Source organism: Phaseolus vulgaris, chromosome 4 (genome assembly GCF_000499845.2).
Source record: "Phaseolus vulgaris cultivar G19833 chromosome 4, P. vulgaris v2.0, whole genome shotgun sequence".
Lineage (NCBI taxonomy): Eukaryota > Viridiplantae > Streptophyta > Magnoliopsida > Fabales > Fabaceae > Phaseolus > Phaseolus vulgaris.
Window position 1 is genome coordinate 9,450,882 of NC_023756.2, and position 17,440 is coordinate 9,468,321.

General features: G+C 35.7%; 3 protein-coding genes across 3 annotated transcripts; 1 reads left to right on the top strand and 2 right to left on the bottom strand.

Moving 5' to 3' along the window:
* Window positions 1-714: 714 nt before the first annotated feature.
* LOC137838261 (uncharacterized) lies at window positions 715-3,226 on the bottom strand. Its single transcript, XM_068647512.1, has 4 exons — window positions 2,390-3,226; window positions 1,876-2,130; window positions 1,071-1,743; window positions 715-965 (listed from the first exon to the last, which is right to left on the bottom strand). Exons 1-4 carry the CDS (start codon window positions 3,224-3,226, stop codon window positions 715-717), a joined length of 2,016 nt encoding a protein of 671 aa, XP_068503613.1.
* A 42-nt stretch (window positions 3,227-3,268) lies between these two features.
* Window positions 3,269-3,853, bottom strand: LOC137838263 (uncharacterized). The gene has a single exon (XM_068647513.1). The coding sequence runs from the start codon at window positions 3,851-3,853 to the stop codon at window positions 3,269-3,271; it is 585 nt and encodes a 194-aa protein (XP_068503614.1).
* A 9,096-nt stretch (window positions 3,854-12,949) lies between these two features.
* LOC137837206 (ribulose bisphosphate carboxylase small subunit, chloroplastic 1) lies at window positions 12,950-14,236 on the top strand. The gene is made up of 3 exons (XM_068646135.1): window positions 12,950-13,346; window positions 13,446-13,580; window positions 13,691-14,236. Exons 1-3 carry the CDS (start codon window positions 13,170-13,172, stop codon window positions 13,919-13,921), a joined length of 543 nt encoding a protein of 180 aa, XP_068502236.1. The 5' UTR covers window positions 12,950-13,169; the 3' UTR covers window positions 13,922-14,236.
* The last annotated feature ends 3,204 nt before the right edge of the window (window positions 14,237-17,440 follow it).

Sequence of the window (17,440 nt, forward strand, 5' to 3'; positions counted from 1 at the left end):
TTGACCCGAATATGATATCATCCACATAGACTTGAACTAGAATTATGTCATCCTCTTTCCTCTTAATGAACAAATTTTTATCTGATGTGCCTCTGTCATAGCCTTGTGAGGTAAGAAAATCACTCAACCTCTCATACCATTGTCTAGGGGCTTGCTTAATCCCATAGAGAGCTTTCTTGAGTTTGAATACATATTCTGGATGATAATGGTCTTCAAATCCTGGGGGTTGTGAAACAAATACTTCTTCATTGATATAACCATTCAAGAAGACACTTTTCACATCCATTTGGAATAGGTTGAATCCTTTTATGTAGGAAAAAGCAAGGAGAAGTCTGACAGCTTCAAGTCGAGCCCCTGGTGCATATGTTTCATCATAATCTATTCTTTCTTCTTGGTTATACCCTTTAGCCACAAGTCTGACTTTATTTCTGGTAATCACCCCATGCTCATCCATCTTGTTTCTGAATATCCAGTTTGTTCCAATGATGTTCATTTCAGGTATTCTAGGAACAAGTGACCATACCTCATTCAGAGAAAATTGATTTAGTTCCTCTTGCATAGCCAGAATCCAGGTGTTGTCCTTGAGAGCTTCATCCAGATTTTAAGGTTCCTCTTGAGAAACTAATGCCATTGTCTCACACAGATTGTTTAGAGAATTCCTAGTTGAAACACCTTTTTCAATATTTCCAATGACATTGTCAAGGGTGAGATCTCTTATTCTTTTGGTAAATCTGCAGAAACACTAGGTTCTTTGACAACATGTGAGTCATCAATATCTATATGAATCAATTCATTTTTATGCAAAACAGATTTTAAATCATCACATTCTAAGTCATCTGAAACAGGTTTTGGCATGTAATTATCATATTCATCAAATACAACATGCATTGATTCTTCTACTGTTAGCAATCTTTTATTAAAATCCCTATAAGCATGACCATTTAAAGCATAGCCAATGTGAATTCCTTCATCAGATTATGCATCAAATTTTCCCAAATTCTTTTTTCCATTATTCAGTACAAAGCATTTACATCCAAACACTCTAAGATGACTTACACTAGGTTTTCTACCCTTATATAGCTCATAAGCAGTTTTCTTAAGGATAGGCCTAATTAAGGTTCTATTTAACACATAAGCAGACTGCATCTGCCCAGAATATTTAGGAAGCTTAGATTCATTCAACATGGTCCTAGCAAGTTCCTCTAGTGATCTATTTTTCCTATCAACAACACCATTCTGTTGGGTAGTCCTAGGGGCTGAAAAGCTATGTGATATCCAATGTTTTTCACAAAACCTTTCAAACTTAGCATTTTGAAACTCACCCCCATGATCACTACGAATAGATTTCACACAGCAGCCATTTTCATTTTGCAGAACTTTTGTCAATTTCTTAAAAGCCTTATAAGCATAATTTTTGTAAGCAAGAAAGAGAGTCCATGTATATCTAGAATAATCATCAATAATAACCAATGCATATAAATTTCCAGCCAAGCTAGCAACTCTAGAGGGTTCAAACAGATCCATATGTAGAACATCCAAGGGTTTCTTATTAGAAATAATGTCCTTTGATTTAAAGGAAGTTCTGATTTGTTTACCTTTCACACATGCATCACAGAGTCTGTTATCCTGAAATTTTATATTAGGCAAACCAGAAACAAGATCCTTGGATTTCAATTTATTCAAGTGATTAGTGTGAATGTGAGCTAACCTTCTGTGCCACAGCCAAGACTCATCACTTTTAGACTAAAAACATTCATTTACAAAATTAGTTTCCAATATATCAAAGAGATATATGTTATTCACTCTCTTACTAGTAAACAACACCTTACTAGAGGAATCATGTCAGATTGTGCACCCATTTGACTTGAAGTTTACCTTGTACCCTTTGTCACATAGTTGACTGATACTTAGAAGAAAATGTCTAAGTCCTTCCACATAAAGCACATTCTCAATGGTGGTTGAATTTCCAGTTCCAACAGTTCCTCTTCCTAGAATTCTTCCACAATTATTGTCCCCATAAGTGACATGTCCCTCTGCTTTGAGTTTTAAGCTAGTGAACTTAGTTAGGTCACCAGTCATATGTTTTGAACATCCACTGTCCAAATACCACTGATTTCTCTTGCTGCTTTTCTGCAAAACAAAACAAAGACAATACACATGGTACCTTTTTTAGTCTAGGGTCTAGCAGTGATTAATACCTTTCCTTTGGAAGCCATTTGGCCAAGCTTTTAGGAATAAGGTATTTTCTAGCAATGTATGTTCTAGAAGTATGTCCAGATTTCATACAATAAAAGCAAGTAACATGATATGCCTTTTTGCCACTATTAAAAGATGAAAAACTAGTTTTTGCTGGAACAAAAAAACTTGAAAGCTTTTTAACATTGTTTACTTTTCCAGGATTATAGCCAATTCCATTTTTGTTGAAAACAACATTTTGTGAACCTAGAAGAGACTCAAGATTATCCCTACCTTTAGTGAAATTGGATAAATTTTCCAGCAAATACTCAACTTGTTTTTCCAGCTTTTTACAGTTTTCATAAGTCTTTATGGAAGCATGCAAACATGTCAATTCAAGACTTACAAGATCAGTTTTAGCCTTATGCAGTTCTACCTCAAGAGATTTTACCTTAGGTGCAAGTACATTATTTACTTTTTGCAATTTACTGCATATAACAGCTAACCTATTTGCCTCATCATGCGTTTCTTTGAAAGCAACCAACAGTTGATCATAATTGTCAGATTCCATGGAGAAGTCACTAACCGAATCACATATTGATCCTTCATCTTTCATCATGAAACACAAATTGGTTTCTTCACTTTCTGTTGAAGAGTTGCTTGTTGATGACACTTCATTCTCTTCCCAAGATATGTAAGCTCTTCTCCCCTTGCTTCTTTCAACCTTCTTGCTGGCTGTTTTTTCTTTAGTGTGATTGTTTGGACAATCCATCTTAATATGTCCTGTTTTACCACAACCAAAGCAAGTATAGTTAGAAGAATTAGATTCATTCGATTTAAGATACCTTCTTTTCTGTTGAGTCCTATCTCTGCCTTTCTTCTTTAGGAATCTGTTGAACCTTTTTGTGAGTAGACTTATTGTTTCATCATGTTCAGCTTCTGCCTCCTCACTGATATCATTCTGTACACTTGCTTTCAATGCAAGTCCCTTAGTTTTCCTTTCCATTGTTTCTTGCTCTTTAAGCCTTTTGAGCTCCAGCTCATGCTCCATTAATTTTCCAAACAGTGCAGTAGTGGACAACTTTGACAGGTCTCAGCTTTCTGAAATTCCAGTTACTTTGGGTTGCCAGCTCCTATCAAGAGATTTCAGCACCTTTATATTGAGCTCTTCTTTGTCAAACTCTTTTCTCAATTCAGTAAGATGATTTACAATGTGGGTAAATCTCTTTTGTACATCAACAATGGTTTCTTCAGGTTGCATCCTGAAAAGCTCATATTCTTGAATGAGTGAATGCTTTCTTGATCTCTTCACATCATCCGTTCCCTCATGAGTTACCTCCAAAACCTCCCACATTTCCTTAACAGAGTTGCATTGAGATATTCTGAAGAATTCATCCATTCTCAATGCAGAGGTTATGATGTTCTTTGCTACTGAATCATATTGAGCTTTCTTTCTCTCACTCACAATCCATTCAGACCTTGATTTCTTCACTGTTTCATCCTTGATAACCTGCATCGGTACAAAAAGTCCATCGACCACAACCTCCCAAATACCAAAGTCAATAGATTCCATGAAAAATTTCATTCTAATTTTCCAGAAAGCATAATTCATCCCCCTGAACATAGGGGGTCTATTAATAGACGAACCCTCAGCAAAAAGCACTTTAAACCCAGACATATTGCAAACAAACTTGAGTAAAATACAAGTCCTAGCTCTGATACCAATTGTTGGGTTCAAAAGTGTCAAAGTTCAAGAGGGGGGTGAATTGAGCTTTTAAAACTTTCACACAAATTCGGTCTTTTTGCAAAACAGAGGAAAAAAAATCTATTTATTTAACAATGAACAAATTTATTTTTATTCTGCTTAGTGTATTAAGACAATTATATCAGTTATGTCATTTTATGATATTAAGCGAGTTAATCAGCTAGCAATGTTCACATCAATTTCCACAGAATAAAATGTGAGAGCAGAATCAGTAAAATACAATCTTTGAATGCAAAGTCAAACTCTTGAATGAAACTTGTCAATTAATTGAGTTAACTTTCAGAGAACAATGAACTCCAATTATGTTCAACAGCTCACACTGGTTTTCACAAAAGCTTCAAATTGATTTTCCAGAAATCAAGAACAGTATGAACAAATCTAGAAAGAACATATTTAATTTCTGACAGACTAACAAATGAATCGGTAAAATAGTGCAGAGATGAAGAGAGTTTGAACACAAAGAGATTATACTGGTTCACTCAAATGAGCTACATCTAGTCTCACCTAATTTAAGGTGAAATCCACTAAAAACACAATTCAAAGAATTACACAACCACTGTTCTTGAACCCTATAAGAACATGGCACACCTTGCTGAAAAACCCTATTTTAGCACACACAACTCTTCAAGAAACCCTATCAAGAAGAGTCTTACAATCACGCTTTACAAAGAAAAAGAAAGATGAAATGAATACACCTGGAAAGAGAATGCAAAAATCTGACTTAGACCAGTAGAGCTGATTGCACACACTATGACAACACCTCCAACCAAACCTTAGAACCAAGCAAGAACAAGCACAATTTATAATTTTAAAAATCTTTCAAGAACACATACTCTTTCTCTGAAAATACTCAATCTCTTTTGTAAAACTTTTTTTCTCAACAACTACTTTAAGTCAGAACCAACTCTCTTTTTATAAGAGACATTTTATAACAAACTTTTAAAAAACAGTTAAAGAAGTTATAAAAAGAACATATTGAAAATAAAATGAATAGAGTTATTTTCGAAAGCAAAGAGAGTTTTTGAAAGGTTGCAGTTTAGTTACATGAGTCTTAGCCAAGCTTCTTGGTGCAAAGATAAAGATGTGGAAAGCACTTAAGAACCAGGCACCAGACTAAAAAGAATTTATTCATTTAAGGAAGAACAAATTCATTTCAAAAAGATAATTAGAGATATTTGAACTGATAAAACATAGTCGTTTTTTTATAGCATGAAGACTAAGTCAAGATTCTTGATGCACAAAACAAGGTTATCAAAAACTTTTAACAAAACATCAGTTTAATAAAGAATCTATTTATTTAAGAAAGAACATATTCATTTTCTTTGCAGTAAAGAGTATTTTGGTAAAACATGTGAAAAACATTTTTAGAAAACATTGTGCTTGCTCTTATCACATGGTTAAGGGTTAAGTGGTGGGTCAGAAGCAAAAAGCTCACTTTAAACAACCACTAATCTATGCCTAGGACAACCACAAATACAGATACAAGCTTCAAAGCGATGTACACAATTGGCTTCATGAAACACATTGTCTTGAAGGGGCAACATCCATCTTCAACAAGAAAATGTTTTTTATTCCTCAGTTTTCTAATAAGGAAGATCTTCTTTCTTTTATTAAGAATGATGGTAGTTCTTTGGTTAAATTGCTTAAGCTTGTTGTGATAACTTTTTCTATTTGGATGATTTAACGTATGATGAATTATGCTAGATTTCAGGATAAGATTGATGTTTCTCGGGCTATTTTGGTAATTATAGATTTAACTTGTCTCGTGGGAAATTCGTCTAAAGCTTCATTGAAGAATGATTTGTTGGATTTCAGCATCATTAAGTTTTTTGGTATTAATACTCATATTGGTAAAGTTTTTCGTCCTCTTCCTGTTAGATGGGAGTTCCCTTTGCCAGAGTGGGTTAAAATTAACACTAATGAGGCTGCTAGGGGATATCCTGCTTTTGCTACTTGTTGTGGTATTTTCCATGGGAGTATAGGAGAGTTTATTGGTGGTTTCTCTGTATATCTTGATGTTCAGACTACTCTGGTTGCGGAGTTTTATGGAGTTCTATATGCTATGGAGGAAGTTCAAAAGATGGGGTTTACTAATGTATGGGTTGAATGTGATTTGACCTTGATTTGTGTTGCTTTAATGCTAGGACCACTATTCCATGGATACTTCATAATTGGTGGAATATTTGTCTTAATTGCTGCGGGAAAATCAGGTTTAGGATTACTCATATTTTTCGTGAAGGGAATGTGTGTGCTGATAAGTTGGCTAATTTATGATTTATTCATAGAGAATCATTTCATTGGTATAATAGGCTTCCATCTAGTCTGTTCTTATAATTCTTTATGAATAGATATAATTTGCCTATGTATCAATTTTGTTAACATATGGGTTTTGATGTAGTCCTCCCATATATTTTTTTTTTGTATTTTTTTCTTTTTAATAATATTTTTTCCGTGTGATGGCAGATGATTGTTGTTACGTGAGGTGTCAACATAACTAAAATGTCAAGTTGCATAGTAATGCCTAACATGAATTTTTTCTTTTAAAAAAATGAAGTTTTTTTTTCATAAATCTCGCAAAACTATTTTTCTTAAAGGGATAGAAATGTTTGCTACACTTGATTTTTTTATGTTCTACTTTTTAATAAAAAGTTTAATTTCGTTGGGTTAAAATTAACTATTTTAATTGTAAAAGCCCTTTTATACAATTTATTAACCAAACTTTCACTCCTTTAAACAAATTGAATTTTTTTACATAATCTAATTTTATTTATATTCATCCAAATACCACATTTTACCTGCTTATTTTTTCTTTTACTTCTATCTTTTCTATTTTGTTTTCAAGAATTAACCAAACAAAACAATGATACAGGGCAACAAGGCATGTGCTGGCACCAAAATGGGGTCATTATTGTTGAGAGGTAGAAAGATAAGCACTGGACAATAAGTGTTTGGTTCAGCTGCATAGTTAAAACTTGTGGTGCTGATGAAAAAAGAAGGGGGTGAAAGGGAGAAAATGAAGACCAATATAAATGTCTTCTTCCCCAATCATGTATCAATATCAGTGTTCTTCAGAATGTGACACACGTGGCCCTAGGCTAACCTACCTCATCATTCAATCATCAAGGTTTCAAATTCTTTAGATTCACACAATTTCAACTACCCAAGAAAATTGGCATGAGGCTTTTTCATTTCACCACCAAAATGTTTTTTTCTTTCTCAAATTTTAAGGTTGCAAAAATTGGATTTGAGAAGAGTATTTCTTCATACAATCCAAAAACAGTACATCTTCTTAGAATCACCTTTTCAAAATATTAAAGATACATTCTCAAAAGTTGATCCCGACATGGATGATAATTTTACAAAATTTTATAAATATAGGAAGTTGATTCCTTTGATACGTGACCATATAGTAATTACATATAAAACTACACTTATGATAATGTTGTAGGTGGCATATGGTGGTTAGAACTTTTCAGAATGGAAAACCAATAAAAAATTTGATAAAAGAAATTCGATACTTGACTAAAACTAAAAGCTGTGGATGAATTAGATTTTTTTAAGGACTCAACAATTTGATTTTGATTTACAATTTCATACTTGGAAACCGATTTCAAATCAAAGAAAACTAAAACTAAAATTAATTATTTAATTATTATATTAATATATGAGAGAGGTGTGGGGAAGATGAAAATATAATGTATTTAACTTGATTTATACTTATAAAATATATGAGAAAGAGTTGTCTTGATAATATAAATAATTCATTATTAGCCTTTCGCATAAAAATGTTAACGCAATATTGAACAAACTATATGTAACGAGTTTGTCAAGTTTACGAGAAATTTATGAGAGAGTTGGATAATAAGAGTCGTTTCCTATTTATGCCATAGTGTATAGTCACTTGTTACTTGTTTGTTGTAAAAACACATAGACATTTTTGTGTTTTTATATTTTATTCTGGTTGCTTTACTAATACAAAAAGAAAGTTTTTCAAGACTTAGGAAAGGTAGATATTAAGAGTCATCTACTATTTATGCCACAATATGTAAATACAATATAACCATCTTAGTCCTTTCTTGTTCTTTGTTTTAAAAACATAGACACCAGCCTTTATATTTTATTATAGTTCCTTTGTTGATAAAAAAGAAATAGTTAGTGAGTAAATAAATTTTGTAATACAATACTTGAAGATGTTGGAATTAAAGATCGCACTGAGCTATATTTGATGTTTTCAAACTCTCATGTAGATTGAAGATTCATATAATTGAGAATAAAGACTCTAATTGTCTTAGTATGTGTATATATTTGATGATGAAAATCATTTAGTTTTGAAACTTTTGGCTAAGAAGATAGACAGAGATCGTGCTTTAACGAAGATATTAGAGAGTCTTTTTCTTCTTAGCCTTGTATTTTAGGCCTAAGTAGAGTAGGATGTAAATAGAAAAGAGTAGGGTGCAAAATAGTAAAATAGGGTTGCAAATAGAAATGTAGGCAAGGAAGACATTAAGGCATTCTCTGCTTAATGGAAAGGATTTTACTCCAACGAAGGCATGTCACTTGTCACTCTCCCAATGGGGAGGACTTGCACCAATAAGGTGGAGACACTTGTCACACTCTCATTTGATAGGCTTTCTCCTATAAATAGGAGTCTCTTGTACATGTTTTTTAACTTTGATTTGAGTAATGAAATGTTGTCCAATTTGGAAGACACTTTTACTTGTTCAAAGTTCTCTCTACAGTTGTCTTCATGCTAAAAAAATTTCTAGACTCCTCCTAGTAGTATTGGCCCAACCTCACCCTAGAAACTAAGTGTTTGCCTAACCTCACTTAGATTCATCCTCATAATTTTCATTTCCTTCAAAATTTATACAATTTTTCATGCTTCTACAATTGAGTCATCATTTGTAGAAGATATTCAAATTAAAACAATAGAAGAAAAATATCTACTAATGAACATGCAAGCTAGGATTGTCTCATTTGATTTTGATATAATTCGTTTGTATATATTTCTTCCCAAGCTTAATTGATGCAAAAAAACTTCAACAATTGTTTTTAAACTATTTAGAACTTGTTAACAATGTTAAGAGAATTTTAATGGGTTGAATTAATACTTTAATTTGTTAAAATGTTCTTAACTCAAGTCTTTACGATTGAAGTGGATATTTTAACTGGTTGATTTACTGAATCAATTGGTTAAAATCACTTAAGATTTTTAGAAGTTGAAAAAATGTTTTTCTATCAACTATAACTTGTTCTTAGGAACTTGAACTTCTTTCATTTTCAAAAAGGATGGAGTTAATTGGTTAAAAATAACAGTTTCAGTTTTGATTAAATTGTTTTTGTTAAGTTAGCAGATGATCTAATACCCATCCCAACAATCTCATGATATTAGCATCTATATGTTTTGATGATAACAAACATAAGGTTTGTTGTGGTATAACAAAACTCACTCATCTATAGAACAAGTCTAGACAAAAATAATAAGAGAAGATCAAAATTCACTAGATGAGCAAGGCTCATTAGACGAGCAAGACTCACTAAAGAATGCAACAACAACAAAAAATTTTGGACGAAACAATGACACACACTCACAACATCAAATGATCCAACCTTTTTTCTATTCTCTAGATGGTTAGAATATCCAAAGAGAAAATTGGAAATAAAGAAGTTGCGCAACAAAATTCATCGATCAATAGGCATGTAATTAGTGTAGAAAATGTGTAAAAACTAGTGAAAAGTATGCCAAAAGCTCTCCAACTCCAACTTCACCTAGAGATAATGAAGAAAAGAAGAAATCTGCAGAAATCTTGCAAAAAAAGGTTGAAAAACAAGCAAACAATGATGGAGCAAAAAGAGTCAATCCGCATAGCGTATGAAGAATCACTTAGTGGATTGAGTACAGAGGACAAGCCTCATGAAAGACACTCAAAACATTAAGTGCTTCCACATACGATAAGCGGATTGAGGCCAGAACAATTGAAATCTAGAGAAGAAATGGATGAGCGAATTCTGAAAGACTGAGCGCAGAGCATCTTTAACCATGAAGAAAGCCCAATTTCGCTAAGAAGGGGCTCAGAGATACCTTCCACCAAAGTCTTCTCCCAAGAATGTAGGTGGTATGGTGAGAGAAGCTCCTTCAGTTTGAAAGTGTGGCTCCATTCTTGCCATGTCGGATCTCTTTCCTTTAACGTCCAATTCTTGACCAACTAATCAAGTTCCACTAAGCAGATTATTGATGTGAAGTGCAAACAAGTATTCTTTCAACAAGCCACTCATGGATTAACTCAAGTATTCTTTCAACAAGTCAGTCCTGACTTAACTCAAGTATTCTTTCAACAAGCCACTATTGGTTCAACCCAAATATTCTTTAAACAAGTCACCTCTTTGGCTCAACATAAGTATTCTTTGGAAAAGCCAACTTAGCTCAAAATAAATAAAATTGTCTTTATGATCAACACACAATATTTTCTCACTAGAGAGTGTTTGTGTCTTTCGACATTCTAGTTTTCTAAAGATTGAACTCAAACTGTGTTCTTACAATGCCTTAAGGATACAAAAATATTTCAACAAGGTTTCAACATTTCGGAATATCGGTTCTTCTTTTTCTTCTCTTCAAAACATGTCTTTATATAGTCTCGAAGAATGTAAATGTTGCATTCCCTTTTTTGGTTGTTGAGTTGCTTTGAACTCATTTCAATGTCTTATTTTTTTTTTCTTTTATCGTCGATTGAGCTTGAACATTAAGAAACATTAAATGTGCTTCACGCAACATCCTTGATAGTTAATCATACTTATCTTCCTCGGTAGGTTAACCTTTTGCACCAAACTATGGTAAAATGCACACCGTACTGGATGGATAGCTAGGTCAGGGTTAAAATATGCTTGTGTCAGGATAATTGGAGTGCAATACAACTTTAGCTAAAACTCCAAAAGATTTTGATGTTGACTTGTCTTGAGTGTGGATCCTCTTGGCAACACTTGATGCAGACATTCCCTACAATAGAAACTTAAGCTACGAAAATATTATTTATGTTTATGTTAGCTTTAAGATCTATCTCGTGTTCATCAACACCTTATCAAACGAAGTGGAACATCTCTAGAATACTACTATCATCTGTTTGACAAAGCACTTGCACTTGCATGATCTGCTCTTTTCCTTCGACGTATGTCAAACACACTTGCAACATGATTCCTACTTTATTGGTTTAAGCACTCAGTTAAAATAACAAGGTTCTTGCAATTTTATTCTAACATGCTTCCAATTTAATATTTTCTAGGTCTTGTAATTGAAGTATCTTATTGTTTCCAACTTCATCAAATGATAATTTACATGCTTTCACAGCCGAAAATATTCTATAATCTATTTGAACTGGTAGATGCAAGCTTTACCAAAACGAACACTATAAGGAGACATTCCAAAGGTGTTTTCTAAGCTATCGTATGTACCCAAAGAACATCATCTTGTTTTATACCCAATCTTTTTTATTGGGATGCACTATGTTCTCCATGATAGGCCTTTAATACTCTTATTAGATATTTTTGATTGTCAATTTCTTTGGTGATGATATGTTGTAAAAATTCTATGTACAACCTTATCGTAACAGTGAGTGTCTCGATGACTAAGCACTGAAGATTGCAAACTTCCGAAGTAGGAGATTTGATCTGGATTGATTTGCTAAAGGAATGCCAAGCTATCCCCGAAAGCTAATGATCCATTATTCAGAGTTATGCAGAAAATTAAGACTATTGCCTATAAAGTAGAGTTGCCAGATTCCTGTGGAATCGATGCATAAAGGATAATATTGTTTTAGAGGCTAAAGATGAATTAGTGCCATAAGAAGTGTAACTTAGAATTTGTAGTTTTTTAAGGTAGAGTGAAAAGATATTTTCAATTTGCTTCATTACATAGAATGGATGGCTCATGTGCTGGTTCCGTTACCAAATTTCATTGGTTTTGCTTGAATAAGGTGGCGCTAAGAGGAGAGAGAGTATTTTGGTACATGGTTTGAAATGGGAAAGAATGAATAAAGGAGATCTAAGTTGGTTGTCCAAAAATGAAGGATTCATATAAGGTTTCTGTCAGTAAATTGGTACGTGCTATCCTATTGATATTTTTGGCATATAATTTATCTTAACCAAGTTGCAATGTTAGCAAAATCATGTAGATATTTTTTTCATTTGGTGGGGACTACGAATGAGAAAAATCAATACATGACCAAGTTGTGCTCTAAAGAAAGAGATCCAGAAACATTCTCCCTTCAACTATTAAACCAATTTCATCTAAAACACTATTTCTGTTCTTTAGTAATAATCATAAACTTTCACAACCAAAATTTGAAGTTATTGGCAGAAAATCATATTTTGCTAGATTAAATTATGAGGGTCACACCCTTTGAACCTTTTATGTAATACTTGACTTTTGATTTGTGCTTTATTACTGTTATCTCATGCAATGCACTTTTAAGGTAAGGTTGTTGTACATTGTTTGGTCGAGTGCATTAGTTATGACCAAATTATATCTTCGATGTATGCTTGGCCATTAATCAACCAAGCATGATAAGCCCATCATCTACCAACCCTTCTACACCATATACACATTTTGCCTATCTTTGCTACAGTTACTTTCAAACATATCTTAACAAATACTCTAATGAACATTTTGAGTTTTACTAAAAGGACTCCAAGGTGAATGAAGCATGATTTTTAGCTACCCACCAAAAGGGATAAAACTGTCAGTTGATAAGGTTCTCTTGATATTTTTCCAATACAAGTTCGCCTTTAAAATATAAAACATTACTGTAATAAAGGGGCAACTCTTACATGCACGAGTAGTAAAAAAAACATGCATGAGAAATAATGATCACATAATATGTCAGGCAAATATGGAATGGGAAGAAAGGGCAAACTACTCACAAATAATATCAACTCCACCACCATCACACATTTACGTTCTTCCAAGGAAGAGATAAGATAAAGGAGCCTCCTCCACGTGTCACTTCCACATGGTACCAAACGATAAGGCTACCTTTCAAAATTTTCCTCACTCGTGTGGTCAATATGCTGTAATGTCATCACTTATAGAATCCAACGGTTGTAACATCTCAGCAACCAATCCCTTCCATTTCACACCATTGGGTTAGTACTCCACAAATCACACTATTATATATAGCCAGTTTAAGCAGAAGCTAGGCAATATAGCAGCAGAAAGAAGTAATTCAGAAGTTAGGAAATGGCTTCTTCAATGATCTCCTCCCCCGCTGTGACGACCGTTAACCGTGCCGGTGCCGGTGCCGGTATGGTGGCTCCTTTCACTGGGCTGAAGTCCCTGGGAGGGTTCCCAAGCAGGAAGATGAACAATGATATTACTTCCGTTGCGAACAACGGTGGAAGAGTGCAATGCATTCAGGTAAGAGAAGATATTTATGTGATAGGAAAATGTGAAGATTTGGAAGTTGGTTGGTTAGTTAGTTTGTTAACTGAATTATGATGGAAATGAAATGAGTAGGTGTGGCCAACAGTTGGGAAGAAGAAGTTCGAGACTCTTTCGTACCTGCCACCCCTGACAAAAGAACAATTGGCAAAGGAAGTAGACTACCTTCTTCGGAAAGGATGGGTTCCGTGCTTGGAATTCGAATTGGAGGTGAATTTGTTGAATTGAATTGAAAGGGTTATTATGGTTAATTTATGAATGAATGAATGAATGAATGAATGATGTTGATGTTTGTGTTTGATGTTGATGTGTGTTGATAGCATGGTTTCGTGTACCGTGAACACAACAAGTCACCTGGATACTATGATGGAAGGTACTGGACGATGTGGAAGCTGCCTATGTTTGGGTGCACTGATTCTTCTCAGGTGTTGAAGGAGCTTTACGAGGCTCAGACTGCTCATCCCGATGGTTTCATCCGTATCATTGGATTTGACAACGTTCGTCAAGTGCAGTGCATCAGTTTCATTGCCTACAAGCCACCAGGCTACTAAGTCTCCAAAATTTCCAAAACAGTTCTAGCCACCCCACTTTGCTTGTTTGTACTTAAACTAAACTTTCATTTCGTTTTTTCCCTTTTGTTGTCCGGATTATCTTCTGTTGAAAGCTAGAGCTTAATCCCTTAAGGTATGGAGATATATTTGATATATTTAATGAATTGACATCTCCTTACAGATGCTCTTCATACAAACGAACCTGGGGATCAAACCAATTCCCATTTGCTGTTGCTTTTTGAAATTCATCATCCTGTGTTTTTTACTTCTGATTTCAGAAATTAATGGATGAGAACTAATGAATAAGTTTATGTAGTTTTGTTGTTTGTCTTTAAAGAATTTCAAGAACCTATTAAACTTGCATTTCCCTGTAGATGGTTGAAACTAATCTTTACTAAATTGAAGTTAATTGTGTCGGTCAATGGATGTTAACAAAGTTATCATGCTGTGTTCTTCAAGTACACAGTATAGTTGTCACGCATGATGTATGAATGTTCTTAAAATATTTCAAACCTCTTACAACATTTTCCCCATATTTCACTTACATATTTCACTTACTTAATAGGTTTTTTTTTTTTATCAGCAAAGAATTAAATTAAATTAAGAGGGATACAAACGGGGTATCCCAACCCTTTTACATAAATCTGCTCCCTCCCTTCCTATAATATGTCTCATATACCGTGTCTTTGTGCCTCCCCCCAAACCTCTAATGTTTAAGTTTACTATAATCATAAAGACCCATCTTTCTTACCCTCCTCGACAATTCCCATAAACTCCAAGTCTCTTGTTTCCATACACGAATATTCCTTGACAACCTCTTGTTGATCCCAACGACACTTGATCCCTAGCCGATTACTGATCTCCCAGAGTTTTGACGGTTCCACCACCGGGTCAGATACAAACAACCGTTGGTTACAGTTCTCAATATCCCCATCAGATAAAGACGCATAGGACATACCTTGCCTGAACATAATAGAGCTACCAGCCTGCGATATTTTTGCATGTAGTCTTGCGGAGCGCCTAGGATGAGAGTTTAGTTCTCCCAATTCCATCAGACCTTTCAATTTGGGTCGACATTGATAGGTTCTTGAGAATTTCCCCACAGATGCTTCACCCTCTATTGGGTTTGGCGAGAGAGCTCCTCCTTCACACATCATCACTTGCCCTACTGCGTCTTCCACGTCTTCGCAGGGTTTCTCGCAGTTTTTTAGCACCGTATGTGCCAAGCTCTTCTTCACCATCCCACTCATCATTCCAGTGTTACCAGACTTGCTTCTCTTCTTCATTCCGTTTCGCTCCTCCTGTAAGGACTTCACACTCGACCCTCCTTGCGAACCATCATTACCATCCGAACAGTTACCTTCGTCACTCTTCGGTCCGTAATCCAATAGCTTTGTCCCTGACCTGGATCCACCAGGTCTCGCTTCCGACTGCCCCTCCACTTCGTGGGCCTCCAATTTCTTACTTAGGCCCAAAACCTCGTCATTTACTCTGAAAGTATTCATGTTTTCTAAGTCCACCACAACCCATGCCATATCAGCATGGGTGCAGGGTATGTAAGAGGTAAAACCGCAGGTTTGATCAAAGGAGTTGACAAGCCCAGGTTCCTCATAAGCCTTCTGCTTCTGCATTTCCTCATCCATGACAGATTTATCACCTTTCCGCTGACACACCCTGTTGCAAGAAGAAGATTCCTCCTTTAGAACCTTTGACTTATTCTTTTCTTCACCAACCCCTTTCCCTTTTCCGACCTCATTTCCGTTTAACCGAAAATCCTCCCCAGCCCTGTGACTGTGCTCTTCCTTACCACTTTCCACAGAAAAGATAAATTCTTCAACATAGGTATCTGATGAGGAGATACTATCAGAAGACTCATAGAGGTGATGGCAACCCTTGCAATGGTCTACTGTGGAGAGTGGAAGCTCCTCTACAATAGAAATACTAAGCAACTGACCGTTAATCTTCATCTTCTTTGCCACCCTTATATAACGTTCTATCCCTAAACGAACTTTCAGACGACCAAACTGTAAATTTTCCCACACCAATGTGGCATTGTCGATAGAGATGAGAGTGGCTGCGTCACCGACCACTCGTGCAAAGCAATCTTTATTCCATAGGGAGATCGGTAACCCATAGCACCTTACCCACACTTCTTTGTGGCCCGTTACCCTTGACACAGTCCAAGGTTCGATACTTTCAAAGAGACTATCAAACCACTCTCTATTCACCTTGATTAGCTCCTCCATGTTTTCTCCTTCTCTAGGTGTTAGGAGTGCTAGGTTATCCCCAAGGATCTCACTCTAACCATATTCAACCCTCCTCTTACAAATTCTTCTTCCAGCTGTTTGAAACCCAAACCCGCAATGCAATGGCCAACTACACTACTCTTCATCCAAGGCAAGGTTAGGGTTTGTGTTTTAAAGCCTACTTCCTTCCAGTCCCTTCGTTCGAGGCCTCGAATATCGTCTGCAAACTATTTTTTTCTCCCTGTTATCCACCCATACCTCCTTCCCTTTTTTACGTATGTTTTCACTTGTAACCCCTATCTTCATATGCTCAAACTTGGGCCTTTCCATGTTCAAATGATGAGCATCCGTTCTCTCCACCCTGGGTCGTACTTCTTGGTGCCGACGATATTTCGGAACGTTCACATTGAGTTTTCTATTCCCTACATATATTTGATCAAGCTCCCTCTCCAGTTTCCCCACATTCCTTACATCAAAGAACCTCATGAATCCGAATCTTCTACCTCACCTATTCAATCTGCGCGAGATGAGAACTTTTTGCACCCTTGCCCATATTTGGAATATTTTTAGCATATCCATCTCTCCAAATCCGTTGGGGAAGTCCGAGAAGAAAAACGTTGTGAAGTCATTTGACATCCCAGGGGACTTTCGACCAGGACCATGGCCTCCGCGTCTCACCGTGACGTTTGCTTTACTTCCCTCCATTCTTTAGGTTTCACGATTCGTTTCGTATTGGATTCACTTTGCATCTTCTGTGGAGTGCGCGGAGGTGGTGCGTCTTCTCCGAACGAATGCGGCGGTGGTGGCAATCGAGCAAAGCGGTCGTGCGGTGGTAGCGGTTAGGTCGCAGGGTGGTGGCGGTTGGAGAGATATCACAGTAATGGTAGCGGTCAGTAATGGTAGCGGTTAGGTAGCGGTTGTGGGAAGGGAGAAAGTTACCTCGATGTTATTTAAAAGACATTCATGTAACGCCATCCTCCTTCGTCTTTATTGAAGAATTTACATCTGAATTGAGTTTTGTGTCTCACTTGAAGGGATGTTCCTCTCAGATTCCTAACCAACACTTACTTGATAGGTATCTTACTACCATTGATGTGGGTAACAAAAGGGTGCGCTGGTGTCATTAAAATTCTGAGTCTCATTTACACTCAATGTATAACAAGAACCACTATTGTCGTCACTACAAAAAAAAAGTGTATATTGTGACGGTTATTTTCGTATAAACTGGCGTTTATAACCGCCACAATATACGCTTGTGGCGGTTTGCCAAACC